Source organism: Hyperoodon ampullatus (genome assembly GCF_949752795.1).
Source record: "Hyperoodon ampullatus genome assembly, chromosome: 15".
NCBI lineage: Eukaryota > Metazoa > Chordata > Mammalia > Artiodactyla > Ziphiidae > Hyperoodon > Hyperoodon ampullatus.
In genome coordinates this window covers 66,204,098-66,229,005 of record NC_136928.1, presented here as the reverse complement: position 1 = coordinate 66,229,005, position 24,908 = coordinate 66,204,098, and the positions used below count along the sequence as shown (strand labels likewise).

The following is a 24,908-nucleotide window of genomic DNA, read 5'->3' as shown; positions in this document are numbered from 1 at the left end:
CTTTTGACAAAATTCAACACCCATTTATGATAAAAACTCTCCAGAAAGTGGGCATAGAGGGAACCTACCTCAACATAATAAAGGCCATATATGACAAACCCACAGCAAACATCATTCTCAGTGGTGAAAAACTGAAAGCATTTCCTCTAAGATCAGGAACAAGACATGGATGTCCACTCTCACCACTATTATTCAACATAGTTTTGGAAGTCCTAGCCATGGCAATCAGAGAAGAAAAAGAAATGAATCCAAATTGGAAAAAAAGGGAGTAAAACTGACACTGTTTGCAGATGACATGATACTCTGCATAGAGAATCCTAAAGATGCTACCAGAAAACTACTAGAGCTAATCAATGAATTTGGTAAAGTTGCAGCATACAAAATTAGTGAACAGAAATCTCTTCCATTTCTATACACTAATGATGAAATATCTGAAAGAGAAATTAAGGTAACACTTCCATTTACCACTGCAACAAAAAGAATAAAATACCTAGGAATAAGCCTACCTAGGGAGACAAAAGACCTGTATGCAGAAAACTATAAGACACTGGTGAAAGAAATTAAAGATGATACCAACAGATGGAGAGATATACCATGTTCTTGGATTGGAAGAATCAGTATTGTGAAAATGACTATACTACCCAAAGCAATCTACAGATTCAATGCAATTGCTATCAAATTACCAATGGCATTTTTTACAGAACTAGAACAAAAAATCTTAAAATTTGTATGGAGACACAAAAGACCCCGAATAGCCAAAGCAGTCTTGAGGGAAAAAAACGGAGCTGGAGGAATCAGACTCCCTGACTTCAGACTATACTACAAAGCTACATAATCAAGACAATATGGTACTGGCACAAAAACAGAAACATAGATCAATGGAACAAGATAGAAAGCCCAGAGATAAACCCACGCACCTATGGTCAACTAATCTATGACAAAGGAGGCAAGGATATACAATGGAGAAAAGACAGTCTCTTCAATAAGTCGTGCTGGGAAAACTGGAGAGCTACATGTAAAAGAATGAAATTAGAACACTACCTAACACCATACACAAAAATAAACTCCAAATGGATTAAAGACTTATAAATGTAAGACCAGACACTATAAAACTCTTAGAGGAAAACATAGGAAGAACACTCTTTGACATAAATCACAGCAAGATCTTTTTTGATCCACCTCCTAGAGTAATGGAAATAAAAACAAAAATAAACAAATGGGACCTAATGAAACTTCAAAGCTTTTGCACAGCAAAGGAAACCATAAACAAGACCAAAAGACAACCCTCAGAATGGGAGAAAACATTTGCAAATGAATCAACAAAGGATTAATCTCCAAAACATATAAACAGCTCATGCAGTTCAATATTAAAGAAACAAACAACCCAACCCAAAAATGGGCAGCAGACCTAAATAGACATTTCTCCAAAGAAGAGATACAGATGGCCAAGAAGCACATGAAAAGCTGCTCAAGATCACTAATTATTAGAGAAATGCAAATCAAAACTACAATGAGGTATCACCTCACACCAGTTAGAATGGGCATCATCAGAAAATCTACAAAGAACAAATGCTGGAGAGGGTGTGGAGAAAAGGGAACCCTCTTGCACTGTTGGTGGGAATGTAAATTGATACAGCCACTATGGAGAACAGTATGGAGGTTCCTTAAAAAACTGAAAGTAGAATTACCATGTGATCCAGCAATCCCACTACTGGGCATATACCCAGAGAAAACCATAATTCAAAAAGATACATGCACCCCAATGTTCATTGCAGGACAATAGCCAGGTCATGTAAGCAACCTAAATGCCCATCAACAGATGAATGGATAAAGAAGATGTGGTACATATATACAATGGAATATTACTCAGCCATACAAAGGAACGAAATTGGGTCATTTGTTGAGACGTGGATGGATCTAGAGACTGTCATACAGAGTGAAGTAAGTCAGAAAGAGAAAAACAAATATCGTATATTAACTCATATATGTGGAACCTAGAAAAATGGTACAGATGAACTGGTTTGCAGGGCAGAAATTGAGACACAGATGTAGAGAACAAACGTATGGACACCAAGGGGGGGAAAGCCATGGGGGGGTGGTGGTGGTGGTGTGATGAATTGGGCAATTGGGATTGACATGTATCCACTGATGTGTAGAAAATTGATGACTAATAAGAATCTGCTGTACAAAAAAATAAATAAAATTAAATTTAAAAATTAAACAAAAAAAAAAGAACAAAGTCCCTGATGAAAGGTTGTATGGCGTGAACTGGGAGAGAATTCCAACCATAATTTGAACAAATATTTAAAGAAAGCAGAACAGAAGCACTTATATTTTATTCAAACTAGCCCCTTAGATATCAGAAGTAGTCACACCCTATGTTTAGGCTTTGATATTTCAATGGGAAATCAGAGTGCACCCAGGGGGTAAGGGGCTCTGCCAGTCAGCTTGCTTCGAGAAAAAAAAGGAAAGCAGGTCTTTGAGGGATTTTGGATGAAAAGTGGGGCACTTGATTTAGGGCAGTTGTAAATGGAACTTTCTTCCTGTGCTTTCTTCCTGTCCCTGGATGAAATCCCTGACACCCTGGTTTAGGATATATAGGTCCTATATAGGAAGAAATAAGTATTTACTCATTTGTGTTTTGGTCTGAGTGGGAATTCAAGGTTAAATGTAAAACCTGTTGTTTCAGGATGACAGAGGGTAGGCAATACAAAGAAAAATTATTGGTCATACATACACTTGACCAATAATCGTTTACATTCATTTTCCCTCAGTAGGCTTAACAAGTCATTGGGCTAACGGGGGGTGGAGAGGATTAAGGGTAACATGGTATTATCAGGAACAGTGGTCTCTTACTGCCTCAGCAGCTGTTTTGATGCCCAGTAAATGGCCTCTACCAGCAAAATTTTCTTCCTCCAGTCCATATAAGGTGGTTGGAATCACCTAAGGTTTGTGGCTGCAGACAACTCAGTTCATTCTCCAGGAGAGATACAAAGAGCTGCTCTAGGCTTTTATGATAAAACTTACCAATAGCTGGTATCGATGCTTCCATCCTTCTTTCAAACACAAGCAACTTCTTGCTTTTCAGGTTAAAAACATGTTTTTCTGCCTTAAAATTTTTTTCTCAAAACAACATGTTCAACGAACAAGTTTTACATAAACATGTTTATGACATTTACTAAGAATAAAATAGTTGATTTTGATAAGGTTGTGGGAGATAGATGAGGCATTCTTTACAAACTTACATGCATCACAATCACCAATCACATGCTAGCCACCTTATAAAGGTAGTCTCATTTAACACCTGACCCCCCCCAAGAAATCCTGAAGTGGCACTATGACATTCATTTTACTGATGAAGAAACAAACTCAGAAAAGTCACAGCTGCAAAGTAAAACAGCAACAATGAAAACAGCAAGATGAGAACCCAGTTCTATCTGAATAGACAGCACATTTTTATACTTACTAAACTACATTGTTTCTCTTTACCTTATGCTGTCTTAAGCCTTATGACACCTAGGCTAGTATATCTGAGACATGGGTACATATTATTATGTATTATCTGAGGACTCCCCAGATTTTAGAGTGAAGCCAAGGGAAAAAAGCAGTATACCAAACCTTAGTCCTGGGTCACGTAGGCAGGCACAAGACATTCCGTTATATAATCTAAAACCAAATAATTTTTCCTCAGAAATAAATCCTTCTCTGAACTTCCTTATTTACTTTTGTCATTACCACTGTTCTAGTCATCCCAATTTAAAATCCTTAATGAAGGCATAATCAGGGTTTATAAATTAATGATGTGATAAGGGCAATGCTAACTATATGATCAACGTTTATGAGCACAAAAGATTTCAGAATCAATTCTGTAGGGTGAGAGACATAGTGAAGGCTGTTCCAAGGAAGTTATTTATGAGCTGGGCTGAATCCTGTTTGCCCAGAGAAATAAGGCAAACAGTAGATGTTTGCCTGAACAGTAGATGAAAGTTTGAATATATATAGCTTCTCTCCCTCTACATCCAATGAACCACCAGCTTATCTGGTTCTTCCTTCACAATATTTTTTTACACTTGCCCCTTTTCCACCCCTCATAGTTGTATATTAATACAGATCACCTCATAGTTGTATACTATGTATTACTATGACATTTCTGATTAATAGTTTTTTCCTTCCTTTAAATACTCAGACACCACTAACAGACTAACTTTTTAAAAGTATCTGCTTTTACATGACCAAGGAAACTTCAGAAGTTCCCTACTGACTCTGAAGTATAAAGTTCAAACTCAAAGTCTTCCACAATCTGCGAGCTATATACTTAAATTTCCCCCTAGAACAACCAAGTCAACAGATGAAATAACACCTGATCCAGTGTAGACTTCAAGCCATCAGCAAACTTTTACTGACCATTTACTGGGTGGAAAAGTCAGGGCCTCTGGAAGTTACTGGGAAGACAGTTGTGAACCAGTCAAAATCTCTAGGAGTTTATATTATGGTAAATGAGAACCAGACATGAACATAGAAAGCTAACTTTAGAAGGCACCTGTCCCACAAGCCAGATTATAAACATGCTTAGTGTTCAATGGAGAGATGGATAAAGGGCTTAAGCTGGACTTTGATTAACTATATAAATAAATGTTTATTTGCTTATATAGTTTGGTTTTCAACTCATTATTAGAATGGACACTGTTAGCTCTTGTTCAGTTCAGCATCTACTAAGCATAGTGTACTGAACAGAAACTATTCTACATGAAATAGGAGAAGGCACAACTTTTCTTTGCTCTTAAGCCAGCCCCTTCTCCAAGAAGTACAATTAGGGCCTGCATTCAAAACAATAAATAGGGGCTTCCCTGGTGGCGCAGTGGTTGAGAGTCCGCCTGCCGATGCAGGGGATACGGGTTCGTGCCCCGGTCTGGGAAGATCCCACATGCCGCGGAGCGGCTGGGCCCGTGAGCCATGGCCGCTGAGCCTGCGCGTCCGGAGCCTGTGCTCTGCAACGGGAGTGGCCACAACAGTGAGAGGCCCGCGTACCGCAAAAAAAAAAAAAAAAAAAAAAAAAACAATAAATGAAGGACAGAATTTCACTAGTAGTTAAATAGAAAGGCAGAAGAAAGGGGAGTATTCCATGATGGAATCTAAAAATATACATCAGAGCATCTATAGATCTGGAAATGTTATGAAAACTTTAAAGCCATTATTATTGTATGAGCGTTCGGATACTTACCATTCAGAAATGGTAACAGAAGACTACTCCGCTTATGATTCAATCAGTTCTCCAAATGCAACCAGAGTGATTTTTTTTCAAAACACAGATCTAAGCATGTTACCACTTACTTCATGAAATCTTTCAATAGCACCCCATTTTTCTTAGGATAGACAAACTCCTTAACAGGTCTACAAGATCCTCCATGGCCTGACCCCTACCTATCTTTCAGTCAACCCCATCACTGGCCTTTTCTGTTCTCATTTTCCCTGCTGTAGTTAACTCTTACCTGCCCTTCAGGTCTCAGCTCAATTGACACTTGCACAGGTAATTACCTGATCAGAGCAAAACCTCTACTAAATCCTGTACTTCTCTGAAGTATTTATAACAGTTTTAGTTTTATATTTGTGTGATTATTTAATGTCTATCTCTACTATAGGCTGTAAAGCCTAAAAAGGCAGAGATTTTAGACTAAATTTTTCCACAGAATGAAAAATATGTAAAATGTTATTTAGAATATGTACATTATTTTAAGTAGTTCTAGCCTAAGGGATAAGTAGCATATATCCTCCCATGCACTACTACTTCAAAACCTATAAAACATCTATATTTAAATAATAACTATAAGCTTATGTTTATCTGTAAAATATGGATAATCTTAAGGATGAGCTACACATATTAAATGAAAAGATATTATAACGTTCTTAAAACAATGTAAGGCACATGGTAAATGCTAAATAACATTATTCATAGTGCCTATGAATAATAATAAGCCCTAGTCCTAATTAATTCATATTTATAAAAAGTGTATCTCTCCAAATATTATTTTTTGGCTGCACCGTGCAGCTTGCAGGATCTCAGTTCTCTGACCAGGGACTGAACCTGGGCCACAGCAATGAAAGCACTGAGTCCTAACAATTGGACCACCAGGGAACTCCCCAAACATTTGATTTATATAACAGAATAATTCTGATGTTCTTTCAAACTGTTGAAATGATTCTGAGAAAGATAAGAGATTCAAGAATTGCTACATCTTTTGTTACAATTTTTAGGATAGTTATTCTTATCAGTTTTCCCCCTATTATTTACTATAGCCTAGATTTGTTATTTTTTAAGACACATACAAGCCATTAAAATATGTACTTAAAATACACAGATACCTAAAATTTATCTCAAAATGCATATTTTATTTTGGTAGCCAATGACCACCAATCAAACAAAGAAAAGAAAACTAATTTCATGAAGAAAGACAAATCTATGGAATGGTTTACAGGAAGTGAAGAATGAGATGGCTCAACTAAACAAACTTGGAATCATTAACTACAAAATGTCAAACTAACTGCAAGACAAGTGTCAAAATGGGACATTTAAGCAGTTTCAAAATGTTACACATCTTTCTCTAGCTTTTGTTACTTTTCAAAATTACATGTAAAAGTTATACAAATTATAGTAGTAGCTAAAAATACCAATCTATGAAAGTAGTGATTTGCAATACAAAGTTCTATTTTGATATTTTTCTTCACATCTTCAAATCAGTTGTCATCTGAGGTACTCAGTTAAGTTGTGGTTTGCACTTCCTCAACTTGACAAGAAAAGCTAATTTGAAGGGAGGAAAAGGTAAGGGCATTGCAATTATGAGAAGAAAACACCATATAATATAGCATGAAAAACTTACCTGTATGACCAGTTTGCCAGTGTATAGGTCTAGCAATATAGGGAAATGATCCATAGGGAAAATCAGAATGTGATTCTTCTGTTATAGAACAAAATATGTATTGTAAGCTACATAAAATATTTTATAATTTGTTCACAAAACTGTTAAAAAACAAATTACTGTCCTTTTCCTGTAAGTTTTTTTCTCTCAGACTTTTTTTTTTTTTTAGCATTTGTCTTGGAGCTATTCTGACAGTTATCTTACAGAAACAACTTGTCAAGGATGACATGATAAACCTATATATGGCTTTATAACCAAATGGATAAGCCCATATCATAAATCAATGGATGTCTGAAAACTTGTTTATGGCCTAAGTAATGTGTACATACAACAAGGACCTAAATTTAGTTCTTTGAAAAATTCCTAAAAGTTGCTTTTTGGAATATTAGCTATTTGCATATCGGGTCCTATTAAATTCTTTCCCTTCAGTGATAATCACTGATCTAAATTTAAAACATTCTTTAGTGTATTTAAAGTATTTCATAAGCCAATCCCTTTGTCACAAGTAAAATATGAATATTATACGAAGTTCAGTTCTTCAAAGGTATCAGAGTTTTACATAAAAGGCAGGAAAAGTCATGATTCTGTCTCTTAAAAGATTTTAATTTAACAGAATAAATACCACATTTCAATTTCTATAGGAAAAACATAATAAATCCCTGAGAAATATTTTTATAATGTATTGCCCAATACATTCAGGAATGTATTCTCCATTTATTGTTGCAAACACATGCATAAAATAAAACTGAAGCTCACCATGGTCATCTTCTTGAAACATCTCACCTTCAATTCTAATTTTCTTTTGAGAATGTAATTGTAAATCTCTGTTGATTTTAGGTTCCACTTTTTGAGGTAGAATTCCATTTTTCTGTTTTGCAAGGCAAACCAACCAATCTCTGACAATAACTTCACTTATCTTTTCACATGAGAGGGCAAGTTCACAGATGCGAATTCCATCTAAAAGTTCAATAACCTGTGTGATGCTTTCCAAAAAGTGAAAAATATAGTTTAAATTTCTACTACAACAATAACTTTATATTTAAGTTCACTATACCTCTTACCCCAATTTAAATGCTATGCTTAAATCAAAAGGGAAAAAAAGTAAAAATGCAAGTTAGGGCACATAAGAGGAGAATACTAAATAAAAACAATAAAGAGACTATATCATTGTTCACATTACACTTTTAAAAACTTTTCTTCTAAATTATCAGAAGAAATATGCATCTTATATTACCATTTATGTAAAGGATGATTTAAACAGCAATATAACAATTTGGGACATATGCTGTTTCATAACAGGTTTTTTTTTCGACTTTTAAAAAAATTAACTTATTTATTTTGGGCTGCATTGGGTCTTCACTGCTGCATGCAGTCTTTCTCTAGTTGTGGCGAGAGGGGGCTACTCTTCGTTGCAGTGCGCAGGCTTCTCATTGTGGTGGCTTCTCTTGTTGTGGCACGTGGGCTTAGTTGCTCCACAGCATGTGGGATCTTCCCAGACCAGGGCTTGAACCTGTGTCCCTTGCATTGGCAGGCAGATTCTTAACCACTGTGCCACCATGGAAGCCCTTCATAACAGTTTTACGAGATAATATATACACTTAACTCAGTTACAAAATGAACACTTTAGCCTAGTACTTAAAACGAAACTGTGTTTAAAATAACATTACCAAAAAGTCACATTACTCACTTTGCTAGATATACAGCACATACACCACCCTGTTTAAGATTTGGGTGTAAAACAGGCAAAGCAACTTGAGGATTCAACATATCCAAAGCTACCTGTAGTGAGGGAAAGAGAATCAGACTGAGTTTTGTTTAAATAAAGCATGTGTTTTCTTTTCTTATTGAGGTGAAATGATACACTTTGGGAAAGCAATTACCCAGTTAAAGTATTTCATTTTTTAGAATGTAATACTAATGACTGTCATTTTACCCCTCTCAAAAAGGCATACTTACAATTATACAATTTGTCATAGTACTTGACTACATAAAAATTGTAATGGTATGTCTTGTACTTGGCAATGTCGATAATACAGGAATCTTTAGCTATATTTTATACACATACCTACATACACACACACACGCACACACACACAGTTGCCCCTTGAACAACATGGGTTTGAACTGCACAGGTCCACTTAATGCAAGGATTTTTTTCAATAGTAAACACTGCAGTACTACACAATCTGCAGTTGGTTGAATCTGAAGATGTGGAACCTTGGATATGTTGGAACCACGGATAGGGAGGGCCGACTATAAGTTATACTCAGATTTTTGACTGCACATAGGAGTGCTGCCCCTAAACCCCATGTTGTTCAAAGGTCAACTGTATGTGTAAAGTTTCAATGCTTTAGTTCAGCTTTTGGCAATAGAAATTCACATTATCTCAAATATGTATTTTTATGTTCAAAAGTTTTGAATATTAATTTTAGAGATTCTAAAATTCAAGAATCATGTCCCTTATTTCTTTACTCTTCATTCAGTTGCAGAATACAGGGCTGTACTCAAAAGATGTCGAATGAATGCAAAGAGTAAATGAAATTACAAAAAAATCAACTGAAAACAAAAATACAGTCAAATAGAAAATAAAGTGACTTACTGATAGATAGCTCTAGAAATCTAATGTAGTTGGCACATCATAATATTTACTAAATTAGAAATTATTCTGTTCATGTGTTTTAAAAAAACAGTAATAATGGGTCATCATTCATTATTAATTTATTCACCAAATATTTACTGAGCATCTACCATGTGCCAAGTATTTTGCTAAGTGGTAAAAATATAATGGGAGCTTATATTCTATTTTGTTTCATAGGAACTTATATTCTAATTAAGGAATAGGCAGTAAACAAAAATCTAATAAATATGTAATTCAGAGGGTAATGAGTGACATGAAGAACTACAGGATTATAAAGGAGGACATGAAGGATAGAATGACAGGGCAGGGGAAGGAAGTACTATTTTATACATAGGCTGGTCAGTGAAGATACCTAAAGAAAATGATTAAGGTAACCCTGTGGAAATTGAGGGGGGAAGTGTGTTCCAGGTGCAGAGAACAGCAAATACAAATGCTCTGAGGCTGTAGGATACTTGGTGAGTCTGAGAAGGCCACAGTCGCTGCAGTGGAGACAAAAGGGGGAAAGTGGTAAGAGAAGAGTTCTCAGATAGTGGGGATGTGGTGGGGATGGGGAGGGACAGATTATGCAGAATCTTACAGACTTTAACTATACTCAGGAAGAGAAAAGTCACTGAAGAGTTTGAGACATGGTCTGACTTTTTAAACTTTTTTGAATGTGATAAACATAACATAAAAGTTGCCATTTCAAGTGTACAATTCAGTGGCATTAAGTACATTCTGACCTGGGCAAGGAAAGATGATGGTGACTTGCAATAGCAAATAGCATTGGATGTGATGAGAACACAGGGCCAATTAGAATTAGAATTGGCTGTCAGATGTGAGAGAAAGAAGTGAGAATGAATCCAATGTTTTTATCCTAAGCTACTGAAAGAATGGAGATGTCATTTACTATTGAGGAAGATGATTTAAGACAATGGGAAGAATAAGCTTGGGGAGAAATATTCAAGAATTCAAGATTTGGACACAAGTTTAAGATGCCTATTAGGGCTTCCCTGGTGGCACAGTGGTTGAGAATCCGCCTGCCAGTGCGGGGGACACGGGTTCAATCCCTGGTCTGGGAGGATCCCACATGCCGCAGAGCAACTAAGCCCGTGAGCCACAACTACTGAAACCCGTGCACCACAGCTGCTGGGAGCAAATAAGCCCGCTCGCCACAGCTGCTGAGGCCCACGCGCCTGGAGCCCGTGCTCCGTAATGGGAGAAGCCACCGTGATGGGAGGCCCACGCACCGCAGCGAGGAGTGGCCCCCACTCTCCACAGGTGGGGAAAGTCGACATGCAGCAAAAGGGACCCAATGCAGCCATAAATAAATGAATGAATGCATAAATAAATACTTTAAAAAAAGATGCCTATTAGATATCCAAGTAAAGATCTCAATGACTAATCAAAGGGCCAACAGTGTGGACATAAATTGGTTTCTGTGACTGTAGTTTTAGTATATTATCAACAAGGACCAAAAATAAGACTACAAAGAAGCCTGCCAATCCAAAGCTCCATGGCTCAACTAACAACATTACCATTCATTAGCCACTCAAATCAGGAACTTAGAGTCACTATTTGAATTAGAGTCACCTTGAATTCTCTTTTGAGAATCTGTGGGGTTTTGATGCTTTTATTTGGATTAAAATTATCCAGTCCTACAAATCTACCTCTTAGTATTTCTCAAATTCATCCTACTGCTAATGCTTTAGGTCAGGACCTCATAATATCTTGTTGAAACATTACAATAGCTTTCTACAAAGACTACGTAAATTCCCTTCTTTCACCAGAATTATTCTGAAACAGGAATCTGGACATTCTACTCCCCTACTTAAGAACTCATCAATATATGTCCGTGCCTCTCTCTCGCTTTGTCACAGCTTACCCTTCCTTAAGTGCTACCTTCAAGCAGGACTTTCACCAACTGACAATTTTTAGAGACTTTCTTAAAGAAAGGAAAATTCTTCATGATCCAGCTTTAACTTAATAATTCTATATTATGAGTAATTTATTTATGAACACCAACTATAATTCTTTGCCCCAATAGTATATGACTCTTCCCCAGAAGCTGACAGTTCTCCTCCTTCTATATGCTCTGAGTATTCATCTGACACTATTATTCAAGAGAGATTCAATTGAAAAAATCTAGTAAGGAGTATTCTTTCCTTTGGAACAGGGATGGATGTTTCAGCAGGTTTCCACAAGGCTGTAACAATACTGTTAAAATCCTTTGTTGTGTTTCATGCTCATCAAGCAAAATTCTGATGACCAATTAAACTCCCACGTATCTGTGACATTCCTATGGATGGCCTACATAGAACAAGTCCTCTTTCTGCACTTATTGAGCTATATAATATGCAAGCCAAACAAGGATGAGAAAAAAAAACAAACTGTGGTCCTTGTGTCCAGGAAGCTGTGCCACTGTAGCTATTGGCTTTAGTTTTATTAGAGATGGGAACCAGTCCTGATAAATATCACCTCTTTGAACTTTATTTCTCACCTAGTTTCCCTTATAAAGTTCCTAAAATAATCTAAGTTTCCAAAAGCCAATTAAGAAAAGTGAAGAAGGGACTTCCCTGGTGGCACAGTGGTTAAGAATCCACCTGCCAATGCAGGGGACACGGGTTCGAGCGCTAGTCCAGAAGATCCCACATACCGTGGAGCAACAAGCCCATGCACCACAACTACTGAGCCTGTGCTCTAGAGCCCATGAGCCACAATTACTGAGCTCATGTGCTACAACTACTGAAGCCCGCACACCCAGAGCCCATGCTCCGTAACAAGAGAAGCCACCACAATGAGAAGCCTGTGCAACGCAATGAAGAGTAGCCCCTGCTCACTGCAACTAGAGAAAGCCCGCGCGCAGCAACGAAGACCCAACACAGCCAAAAATAAATAAATAAAATAAAATAAATAAATTTATTAAAAAAAAAAGAAAAGCGAAGAAGACTTCTTACCCAGACCTCAGTCCATAGCGTCAAGCCATGAACTGATAATGGCATCACCAAGGATAAGGCAACTTAAACTAGAACTGTGAAACTTTGAGGTCATCTAATAGCACTATGGCCCACATCTCCACCATCACTGTTCACAGCTTAAAATAGCATTCTCTCGTCATCTATCCTTTTACCTTCATACTACTCTGCTTCTCCTCCCCTAACTCAACCTCCCACTCCTCCACTTCCTCACAAATCCCTCCACTCCACTTTCTGGAGCTTTGTTCACAATAAATATGCCTCTATCCTCAACATCTTTAATTAACACTCCTCTACATCCTGACTTTAACTGTCTAAAGATGCCTCTTGCCTCTTCCCTCAAAAATGAAGGCTATTTATTCCTCCAAATCTCACAATATGAGGTCAGGTGAGGGGCTCAGTATGCTCCCAATGCTGCTTCCAAATTATTATTCCTTTATCCTAGAAACGTTGAAGTTCATGATGCTCAACTACTCCTCCTAGTATTTCATCATTACCCCACATTTATTAACAACTTTGGCACCTAATTCAGTATATCTCTCTGCTCTAAATCCCACCATGATATTAAAGGAAAATACTCCTCCCACTCTTAGAGATAGAAATGGGGCAAATAATGAAGGAAGATCCTTTTCCATATAAAAGAAGCGTGGTCCTTGTTTTCTTTGTACTCAGTATTAGATAATATCATAGGACTCATTTTAGAAAACTTACCGCATCAAATGTTAAAGATTTTACATCTTCAGTTGCTCCTAAAATATCCTTATGAATAAAATCCACGTTGTCTGGCCACTCTTCTACATGACTCATTTTCCATGAATCACGCCAGTGTTTGTAATTCTTCTTAGCCAGTTCATGGTGGTCTTTTCTAATTTCAAAACTTATGACTCGTCCTTGTGATCCAACTTAATTTAAAAAAAATTATGATATTACACAGTATTAATCAGTACATAAAGAATGTCAAAATTTTATTTTGCAAAGATATTACATGGATGTGAAAAAATAATGCAAATAGTTCAAGGTTACAAAAGTCTCTACCCTATCCCAAATACCCAATCAATCTCCCTCATCAGAGACAATCATTCCACCATAGTTATTTACCCTTCCCGAGATAGTCGCTGCCTATAGTACAAGTGTGCAAGTATCTTTCTCTGTTTTTAACACACGTTGTTACCTATCATATATACTGTCCTGTACCTTCCTTCTTATTTACCAATGCCATTTCAGTGATTAATGATCTACTGCATTTTTTTAAACAGCTATTATGTTCCATTGTATGACTATGCCATAGTTTATTTAACCAGTCACCTATCGATGAACATTTAGCTTGTTTCTAGTCTTATGCTATAACAAACAATATTGCAATAAAAATTATTTTGCCTAAGTCTTTGTACACATGAGCCAGTATATCTATAGGATAAAGTCCTAAAAATGGAATTGCTGACTCAAGGGATATGTGAATATTTTTATTTTGAAAATTACCAAATTGTCCTCCAAAAAAAGATACCAATTTACACTCGACCAACAATGTATTAGAGTGCCTATTTCTCCATATTCTCTCCAACAAAGAGTTATCAAACTTTTTATCTGTATCAATCTAAAAATTGCATATAGTTTATCATTGTAGTGTTAATTTGCATGTCTTTTGCTATGGATGAAGTTAGGCCTTTCAGATACTTAAAAGCTACTTTTTTTTTTTTTAATTTTATTTATTTATTTATTTATTTTTGGCTATGTTGGGTCTTCGTTGCAGTGCTCGGGCTTCTCTTGTTGCGGAGCATGGGCTCTAGGTGCACAGTCTTCAGTAGTTGTGGCATGTGGGCTCAGTAGTTGTGGCTCATGGGCTCTAGAGCACAGGCTCAGTAGTTGTGGCACACGGGCTTAGTTGCTCCGTGGCATGTGGGATCTTCCCAGCCCAGGGCTCGAACCCATGTCCCCTGCATTGGCAGGCAGATTCTCAACCACTGCGCCATCAGGGAAGCCCCAGTACTTGTATTTTTGTGTGTGTCTGAAAAACTTTCAAACTATTTATCATAGTAATACTGCAGTTTCACAGAAAACTACTACATTTTAACTTACGGCAATTCATTTTCTACCCACCTCTATATGAGGTTATTTGATACCATTTGGAGGCTGTCCCAGATCAATCAGTCTATAGTTAAAATGAAGAGTTTAAATTGCAGCATGTCTCTTTAAAGTGTAAGTCCAGCTGTAAGTCATCATGTTCTCAAGGGATAAAAATTAATGTTAGGGCTTCCCTGGTGGCGCAGTGGTTGAGAGCCCGCCTGCCAATGCAGGGGACGCGGGTTCGTGCCCCGGTCCAGGAAGATCCCACATGCCGCGGAGTGGCTGGGGCCGTGAGCCATGGCCGCTGAGCCTGCACGTCCGGAGCCTGTGCGTCCGGAGCCTGTGCTCCGCAACGGGAGAGGCCACAACAGTGAGAGGCCCGCACACCGCAAAAAAAAAAAAAAAAAAAAAAAATTAATGTTAATAGTAGCATAAGCTAAATACTTAGAAAAGTATGGTGAAAATAAATCCATCCTGAAGGTAAACAGCAATAGTTTCTTGATCACTCATAGTTTGGGATTATTTATGCCATGACACTCCTCCAACACTATAGATATTAGAAATATAAACATTCTTCTCGTTTCACAAATTTTTTATAAATTCACTTTGTCAAATGCATTTAGGAATCTGTCACAGATTGTGAAGAAATGGCTGCCTTTAACTATGCACAGAAAAGAGTCCAACAAAAGATGTGAGGAGCCCAAAATGAATTTCCTGACCCAGTATAAGTTGGATTATGTTTGTATGTGATGACATTAGGTCAAAAAACAAAAGGTATAAGTTTAATTCAGTATATGTCTATCTGTAATCTTTATAAAATCTACCCACATACACCTACAACTGCTCTAACAATGTTTATTAGCTAAAAAAGAATGCACTAATAAAACCAACATGAATGATTAAAAAACAAATCTACCAAGAGAGAATGCTGTCTATTATTAGGTGAGAAAGGGAACACTGCAGAGGCAGCCAAACAAGCCAAAGCAATCCTTACAATCCGAGGAATTAAGTGGTCAAAGGGAGCAATAATCAACTACAATAACAGTAACCAGAAATCAAGTGGTGGGAACATGAACAGATATTTATGTTTACTATATACCTCTTGATTTTTGATTAGGTGCTACCTTCAAGCAGTACTTTTACCAACTGACAATATTTAGAGACTTTCTAAAAGACAGGAAAGTTCTTCATGATCTAGCTTTAGCTTAATAGTTCTATATTACGTATTAATTTATTCATGAACAGCAAAAATAATTCTTTGCCCCTGATAGTATATGACTCTTCTCCAGCAGCTGACAACCCTCCTCCTTCTATATTCTCTCATACTGAGTATTCACTTGGCACTATTATCAACAAAAACATGTACGTGTGTGCACAAAAGACAAGTACAAGAATGTTCAGAGAAGCACTGTTCACAATGTTCAACTCAAATGCCCATCAACAGCAGAATGGATCAACTGTGCTTTACTTACAAAAATAGCAACTAAAATGAAATAACCATTGCTACATGCAATGGCTGAATCTCACAAACAGAATGTTGAATGAAAGCAACCAGATTCAAAAGAGTACAATACTACAGGATTCCTTTTACGTAAGATTCAAAACAGGCAAAACTAATCAATGGTGATAAAAGTCAGAGTGGTGGCTACCTTCTACCTTTGGGTAGGATAAGGACTGAGAAGGGATTTGAGGAGGTTTCAGTGGTAGAATAACATTCCCTGTCTTGATCTGGGTAATAACTACGTGAGTGTGGTCATGATATAAAAATTCATTGAGGTATACACTTATGATCTGTGTACTTTTCTGTAGCTATGTTATGTTCTAAAAAAAAATTTAGTTAAAAAAAAAGCGTGGAGGGAACAACAGAAAGCAAACAGAGAGAGGGTTAGACAGAGAATGACTTGAATGAATGTACAAAATAGAAAGAAAAACAGTTGCTTACATTTGATTTCAAGGAGAATGCTATCACAAAGTTATGTGAATATTTTCTGAAACATCTGTATCTATTTAACTTCCCGTTATTATGAACAGATTGAATGTTTTGTCATCTAACTTCAACTCATTTATCCCAATCTCTTACCTGCTTTGGATAAAAACAAGCTCATTCCACCAGAGCCCGAGCCAGCTTCCAAAACAGTATCACCTGGGTGGATATTCATCATCGACAGTATCATATTCATATCCTATGATTGAAATACAGCATGGGTGACTCTGTGACCAATAAATATGTACTAAGCACCTAGGCTTACAAACACTATGTTGGGCTTGGAGAAAAGAAGTGAAAAAAAAAAGGATTAAACTCTGGCCCTGCCTACCAAAAGTTTATATTTTACTTGATGAAATGAGAGATTCAAGAATCAGGTAGCAAATACAGAAGCACTTCAGTATAATATTGAAATTACAGAAAATAAGTAAGAATAGGAGCTCAGAGAAAGGAGAAATCAGCAGACTGCCCTAGCTTAAAGACAGAGAATTTAAGGAAACAGTCACAAAGTAGAAACAGTTTTAAACAAAAAAGAGGTAGAGTAATAAACACAGTTTGCCCATCTCAGGAGGAGCGGTAAGGAGAGACCTGAATCCATGCTAACGCATCTGAACTTAACCTGGTAAGTAACTGGGGCATGTCACTGAGGTAATATTAATGGCATTTTATAAAGATTAATCTGTGAGACGAATACAGGATGTACTAGAATAGAAAAAAATTAGAGGTATAAAGACCAGTTAGGAAGTTATTACATAATCTCTGCATGAAATGGTGAATGCTCATTTAGAATTAGGATACCAGGAATAGACAGGAGGACTCATTTGCCAAACTTTATAACTAAAGAATTGTTTTGTTAACAGGAATATCATGGATGATAGTAGTAATAGCTGTTTATTGAAACTTCACCAGGTGCCAGGCTTCTGTTAACTATGCAAACTGCTTTCAAACATTATCTTGTTTAATCAGAATAATAATATGAGAAAAGTATCACCATCCCCATTATAAGGATGAGAAATCAAAAAAGTAATTTGCCCAAGGTCACACAGCCAGGAATCAAGTGGGCAAGTCAGGGGTAGAACTGATGTTGAACTCCCAAACATCTAACCACGCTGTTGATCATTTCACTGTATAGTACAAATGCTATAGAGAGAGAAAAATTTAAATGTTAGCATTTATTTCAACATCCCCCCAATAACAAACCTTTCGAAGTTGCTAATAAGCAGCACATCTGGTAAGGTTTTACTATCTTTTCCTTCTCTGGCAAAAGCTGCTGTGAAAATTCTAAAAGAAACAGGAGGATTTCTAGGATCCTCTGTTGAGTCACAACAAAGTTGTATTAAATATAGGTTTGGCCGCATAAGAAACTATTTAACAGGTACAGTTATCTAATTAAAAGCCAAAATGTATTTTCTGAAATGATGGACTAAGGCTTGAACCAAATTATACTTAGACACATAATTCTTAAGGTGTATTAGTCAAAAAGTTTCATTAACAAATTCAAAGTCTTTCAGACATACATATCCTCTCCCGTCTGCCAGGAACGTGGGAGTAGAGGTGGGAGGGGGCACAGATAACTTCACACAGGAGTGGGAGGCAGCTCCAGTAGCCATTTCAGTGAAATGCCCTGGAGAAGGCAGTTCTATTTCCTTGGCTCTTTCATATAAGACTAGAATTATAAAATTTTTAAAAAACTTTAGCACACTTTAACTTTTGCTTCCTGCCATTCAGGTTACCTGGTCTCCATGGAATGAGGTGGGAGCCCACTTCACACATCCTAGCGATTTCAGTCCAAAACGGGGCTGGGAATAGCATTTATTCATTTCCTTGCCTCTTTCCAAAAGGGATTTGAAGCTAATGGGAGACTCCTCTGAAGTTATGAAATATCACTCTACTATTGAGTTTTCTATACATTTTAAAACTTTAGGCTTTCAAACAATCTTTTCAGACTTTTTCCTTTTTTTCCCTTGGCAGGAATTTTAATCTCTTTCCTAACTAATTCAACAATATAAACCTAATCCTCGGCAGAAGGTTTTAATAACTGGGCTGCGCTTTAGTCTTAAGTGGCAACAATTTCTACTCTCCAATGGTCCTTATATAAGTATTCCAAACATGTAAATCAGCAGAAAAGATTAACTTAAAAATTTAGGGAGTGTTGGGAATTCCCTGGCGGTCCAGTGGTTAGGACTTGGCACTTCCACTGCCATGATCCCAGGTTCAAACGCTGGTTGGGGAACTAAAATCCCGCAAGCCACAGGGTGTGGCCTAAATAAATAAATATAAAATAAAAATAAAAATTTAGGGAGTGTTGCCATTTATACTTCTACTCCAAACCTAAAAGTGCTTGATATTGACCCCTGTGAAATGTTCACACTTTACACGTAACTGTTAGGAAGTTTATTAAAAATTGCTCCCTCAGACCAACTTTTAATATTAAGATAAAACTACATAATTCTACGGAGGAGACCAGCTTTCAAAAGTCAGTGGAGGGACTTCCCTGGTGGCGCAGTGGTTAAGAATCCTCCTGCCAATGCAGGGGACGTGGCGTTCGAGCCCTGGTCCCGGAAGATCCCACATGCTGTAGAGCAACTAAGCCCGTGCGCCACAACTACTGAGCCTGCGCTCTAGAGCCCGCGAGCCACAACTACTGAAGCCCGCACGCCTAGAGCCCATGCTCCACAAGAGAAGCTGCCGCAATGAGAAGCCCTAGCAGTGCAACGAAGAGTAGCCCCCGCTCGTTGTAACTAGAGAAAGACCATGCGCAGCAGTGAAGATGCAAAGCAGCCAAAAATAAATAAATAAATTTATTTAAAATATATATATATAGACTGAATTCCTACTTAGAACCTTCCAACAGTCACCCAATGCACATGGAATAAAATACTCATATCTCCAACCACAGCCCATCTCATACCATTCTCTCCCTCACCTAACCCACTCGGCCCACAGCAGGAACTCGGCAATACTCTTCCCTTTGCAAGCACTCTGCTCCTAGATCTTTGCAAGGCTGGCTCTTCCTTAATTAGTTTATCAAATGTACCTCCTCAGAGACCTTCTCTAACCACCTGACATAAAGTATTCTCCTCCCCCAGGTTACCCAACACAATGTTATTGTTAATCTACTTGTCTTCATGACACTTAGCACTACCTGAAATTATCGAATTCTTTCATTTACTTGTTTGTTCCTTGTCACCTCCTCTAGGACATAAAGTCTATGTTGAGAGCAAGGACTGTGGTTCACCACTTCACCTCCCTAAAATAGTGCCCTGAATATATAAGGTAGGTGAGTATTTACTAAAGAAATAATGAATGATTCCTCATCTAGGACTAGGAGGAGGAGTTGTTACAAAGGAACATTCTGCTCAAGGACAGTGACTGTGACTAATGATTAAAATAAACCACTAGCAATGGATCATTAGCATAAGATTGTAACAAGGAACTAGGTAGGTAATTTACTTATAAATAATATTCCTTTTATGTTTAGTGTCTAATTTTAGCTGTTTTCATATAAAAAATTTTTTTCTAATGGGAAAAGCATAGTGAGGGCTTCCCTAGTGGCGCAGTGGTTAAGAATCCGCCTGCCCATGCAGGGGACACGGGTTCGAGCCCTGGTCCGGGAAGATCCCACATGCCGCGGAGCAACTAAGCCCATGCGCCACAACTACTAAGCCCGCGTGACACAACTACTAGAGCCCGTGTTCCGCAACAAGAGAAGCCACCGCAATGAGAAGCCCGCGCACCACGACAAAGAGTAGCCCCCACTCGCCGCAACCAGAGAAAGCCCATGAGCAGCAAAGACCAAACGCAGCCAAAAATAAAATAAATAAAATTAAAATTAAAATATATTTAGGGGTTCCCTGATGGCTCAGTGGTTGAGAGTCCGCCTGCCGATGCAGGGGACACGGGTTCGTGCCCCGGTCTGGGAAGATCCCACATGCCGCGGAGCGGCTAGTCCCGTGAGCCATGGCCGCTGAGCCTGCGCGTCCGGAGCCTGTGCTCAGCAACGGGAGAGGCCACAACAGTGAGAGGCCCGCGTACCGCAAAAAAAAAAAAAAAAATATATATATATATATATATATATATTTTAAAGCATAGTGAGATATCTATTGTTGACAAAATATACCTCTAATAACATGCCTGATTAAATATGATGCTTAAAATATCGCCACAGTGGTACTAAAAAATTTCCCCCAAGAGTTCAACGTTCTTTTTTTTTTTTTTTTTTTTTTTGCTGTACACGGGCCTCTCAGTGTTGTGGCCTCTCCCGTTGCGGAGCACAGGCTCCTGACGCGCAGGCTCAACGGCCATGGCTCTACGGGCCTAGCCGCTCCGCGGCATGTGGGATCTTCCCGGAAAGGGGCACGAACCCGTGTCCTCTGCATCGGCAGGCGGACTCTCAACCACTGCGCCACCAGGGAAGCCCTCAACGTTCTCTTGAATGCTGAACTTGCAAACTTAAGAATTATGGGGAATAAATACACATTCTTATTGCCTAGTGAGTCCACATCACTCTATATAGTAAATCACTTTACAGATCAGAGAATCGGGGCTCCCAAGTTAAAATTAAAATCTGGCTATTTCTTCCTAAACTTAGTAATCATAAAATATGTAAAAGTCATAGCCATTGGTTAAAAAAAGAAGTGAGAACAATAAAAACTTGAAACGTGCTGAGATGTGCTTTAAGTACATTAATCATGTCTGTAGTACTGCATCCGTTTTGCTCTTGGTGGAACCAAATGAACCTAACTCCCATCGCATTACCTTAGGACATGTTATGGCAGGCCCTCTTTGCATCAGTAATACATAGTCTTCCAATGCTGGCCTCCTCAGCATGAAGTGCTTACCAGAGGAGCTCCTCAGTATCTGGCCGGGGAACTTCCCCACGATCTCGCTGAACGGGACTGCCCCCCAGCTACTATTTAAGTGTCCGGCATTGCTCAACCTAAATAATTTTTTAAATTGTGTTTCTCTCTTCCCAGTCTCAGCTAAAATCAGCTCCCCAGCCCGAAAAGGCACCTCTCGGGTAGCTGACCAGGAAGAGGAGACGTGAAGTTCGTCATCCTTGGTGGCAGACTGGGCCAAGGCGGGCAGTGAGGGACCCCCGGATCCCTGGTGTGCGGGACCCGACTGGCCCTGGTCTTCACTCGAGCCCTTGCGCTCTCGAGGGGATGACTCCTTTCGCGGCGTCGGTGGTCTGAGGCTTTCCAGTGACGAAAGACATCTGGTCCCAAGTCCCCGGACGAGCGGAGGGAGAAATGGAGGCGACTCTGCGTCTGGGGCTTTCCTCTGTGCCGCCTCGCGCTCTCCTTCTTCATCTCGCGCGTCTCTAGACGAGAATTTGCAACACAATAACCGGGGTCTCTCGAAGGGCTCTTGCCCAAGGCAGCGCAGGAATGGACACGTCCCGAACCCTGGCCACCTCCGGACACGCCTCAGCGGTAGCAAGACCAGACCCAGGCGCCTGGTTGACAGCATGACTACCCGCGCAGGCGCAGTCGCAGGCGAGTGTCGCAGGGCCGAGGCTCCGCCTCTCGTTGCGCGCAGCATTGACGCAGCTGCCTGGGGGATGGACAGTTATGTCGCCGGAAGAACTCCGCTACAGCGCCTGCGTCCAGAGGAGGGGCGCAGCGGCCGAGTTGGCAGCCCGGGGTTTCGTGAGGTCGTCGCTGAGTAACTGTCCCGGGAGCGGGTCTCTTTCCCGCGCAGGGGCCCATTTTCCTCTTTGGAATGTGTGCAGAGTAAACAATTTACTGCTGACAAATCTCCACCAGCCTCGTCCGGGGACAAGAGGATTAAGAGAGACACAGCCTGTCAAAGCGTTGTCTAAGCTGAAGTCCTGTACCAGGGTTAGTTAGCTCGCTGGTAATCAGGAACAGGAAGGTCAGTCGGTCAGCATAAGTAAAACTGGCCCCGAGATGCGTTTTTATAGACTGCAGTTGGACGTGCCACCCGCTGACTGGAGCTTCTTTCCCAGCTGACCGCCTCCTTCCCCCAGTCCTAGCGAGTCCCTTTTGACTGGGCTCTGACCACCTGCATGCCCTCCCCAGGCCCAGAGAGTCGGCGACCCTACATTAAAGTGACTATTCACTGTGTGCTCATTTTACAGAATTGTTTTTAATCATTAAAATATAATAGTTAACTAAGTGTTTTACCCTCCCCAAAACTAAGTAAAATTATCTTAAAATGGGAAAAGGCCGATGTTAAAACAGGGGTGGCGGGGTAGAGGGGTGTTATAGGCTCCATTTCATCCCCCCCAAGTTCATGTATCGAAGTCCTAACCTTCAGTACCTCAGAATGGGACTGTATTTGGAGATAGGGTCTTTAAAGAGGTAATTAAATTAAAATGTCACCAGAATGGGCCCTAATCCAATATGACTGCTGTCCTTGTAAGAAGAGATTAGGACACAGAGGGAAGACCATGTGAAGACACAGGCAGAAGATGGCCATCTACAAGCCAAGGAGAGAAACCTCAGAAGAAACCAAACCTGCTAACACCTTGATGTTGGACTTCTAGCTGCCAGAACTGTGAGAAAATTAATTCTGTTGTTTAAGCCAAAAAAAAGAAAAAGATAGAGCATTGACTGTATTTTCTAATTCTCTCTCTTTAAAAATTTTTATTCCCAGGTTTTGGCACCCCCACACACAAATTTTTAAATAAAAATGAATTTATTTAATCCTAAAAATAAAACAAAATTTAAAACTGGGAAAAAGTTATCTATGGAGTCCAAAATCTCATTTAACATTGAATATCACTAACCTGTTTGCTTAATATTAATTCAATTGGCAGAAGTTTATTAAGGGTCTGGCAATATCTAATGTGCCTGGTCTAATGAGGCACATTAGCTATTTATTTCATTTAAGTTTACAATAATCCTGAGTCAGAAATAAGTATTCCAGTTTTACGTGTAAGAAAACTGACCCAAGGAGATGTAATGATACGGGCAACAGCCCATAGCTGACAAGTGACATGAGAGGGTTTCCTATCTAGGTCAGTTTGGTTCAGCAGTCCATGCTCTTTGTACTGTAACACCCCTTCTCAAAGGTCGGTCAACAGTACATTTGAATTCAGAGTTAACATCGGAATACATTCACAGAGTTACGAATTCAGTTTAAATTTGAGAAAATAAGTCTTGTTATTACTTTAAAAGACATAAATTCTTTCTGATCTGTGCTTTCTAAAACATCAACCATCGTAAACTCCATCATCAGGACTTTTCTCTTTTAATCCTAAAAATGAAAAAACAAAACAAAACAGCCCTGCTCTCCCCCATCCCAACTGCATGTCTCACTTTTGGTTTTGATTTGTTTTAAGAAAAGTTCTTTTGACTAACCTTTATGTTATCATTGCCAAATATGGGTCTGCGTTGGAACCTTCTGAATCCTAAGCTCTACAATTGTTTTTAAATTTATCATTCCTAATTTACTGTCTTGTTATTAAATGATATTTGGTTGTTATTTCAGAAGGAGTAAGAATTAGAAAGATGGTATATTGACAAAATATAGGAAGTAAATTTACATATCTTTGATTTCTGAGATAAATTGTGAACAGTTAATGGCATTCCTTTCTTTCTATTATTTGAATAACAGACACACTGATATAGTTTGTCCTACACACATCTAATGAAATGCATTAACATACGCTGAAAAATATAATTATTCCTTATTTATTCATGATCTTTCAGAGGATTTAAGCTCTCAAAAAGAAGTCACTATGTGTGCTTTTCTATTTCTGGCTATACTTTTCCTTTCCTATCTTTCCTATGAAACTGCCAGCTTGCACTCTGAAACTATTCTCTGAAAATATGAGGCATCATCAACTCATCATTTTTACTTTAGGGTATAAGACCAGAAAGATACTATCGTCTAGTGGCATTTAGTCAAGCAACCACTTTAAAATCCAAATAGATGTCAAGAAATGCTATTACTGATGGCTGACATTTTAAAATCTCCAGTCAAACTATATCTCTATGTCTAGTTCCACAAACGTTCTCCTCTAGCTCTTTGCATATGCTTCTTCCCTCTATACAACTCCAAAAGACAGGGAGAAGTGCCTCTCCTCTGTACTCTTAGTATGTCCTATCTTTAGACCTATCATGGTGTGTGTCATACTGTGTGGAAGTTGTTGTTTACTTACCATTTCCCTGGTTAAGAGATAAAATTGTTCAGAGAGCTGTGTCTTGTTCATCATTATAATTCTGTCAATAGTTATATCACTATAATCCTGTTATATCATTGTATCATATTATAGGGTATATATGATATATTGTATATATAATATCATCATATTTCATAGCTGTATCATTATAATCCTGTCATAGTACCTGGCACACAATATGCCCTCAATAAATATTTGTTCA

General features: G+C 38.6%; 2 protein-coding genes across 2 annotated transcripts in view; one reads left to right on the top strand and one right to left on the bottom strand.

Annotated features, from left to right (window-relative positions):
- Positions 1-6,712, top strand: part of SPDYA (speedy/RINGO cell cycle regulator family member A) — a 31,163-nt gene extending 24,451 nt beyond the window's left edge. The window contains exon 6 of the mRNA XM_079721226.1: positions 6,399-6,712. Within this exon, the coding sequence (XP_079577352.1) occupies positions 6,399-6,487 (89 nt within the window). The 3' untranslated portion in view covers positions 6,488-6,712. The remainder of the gene's footprint in view (positions 1-6,398) is intronic.
- A 40-nt stretch (positions 6,713-6,752) lies between these two features.
- Positions 6,753-22,192, bottom strand: TRMT61B (tRNA methyltransferase 61B; the record flags this gene model as incomplete). Its single annotated transcript, XM_079720963.1, has 7 exons — positions 21,313-22,192; positions 16,651-16,753; positions 13,218-13,408; positions 8,602-8,693; positions 7,671-7,897; positions 6,876-6,953; positions 6,753-6,796 (listed from the first exon to the last, which is right to left on the bottom strand). The coding sequence occupies exons 1-7, from the start codon at positions 22,096-22,098 to the stop codon at positions 6,753-6,755; spliced, it is 1,521 nt and encodes a 506-aa protein (XP_079577089.1). The 5' UTR covers positions 22,099-22,192.
- Positions 22,193-24,908: the final 2,716 nt, after the last annotated feature.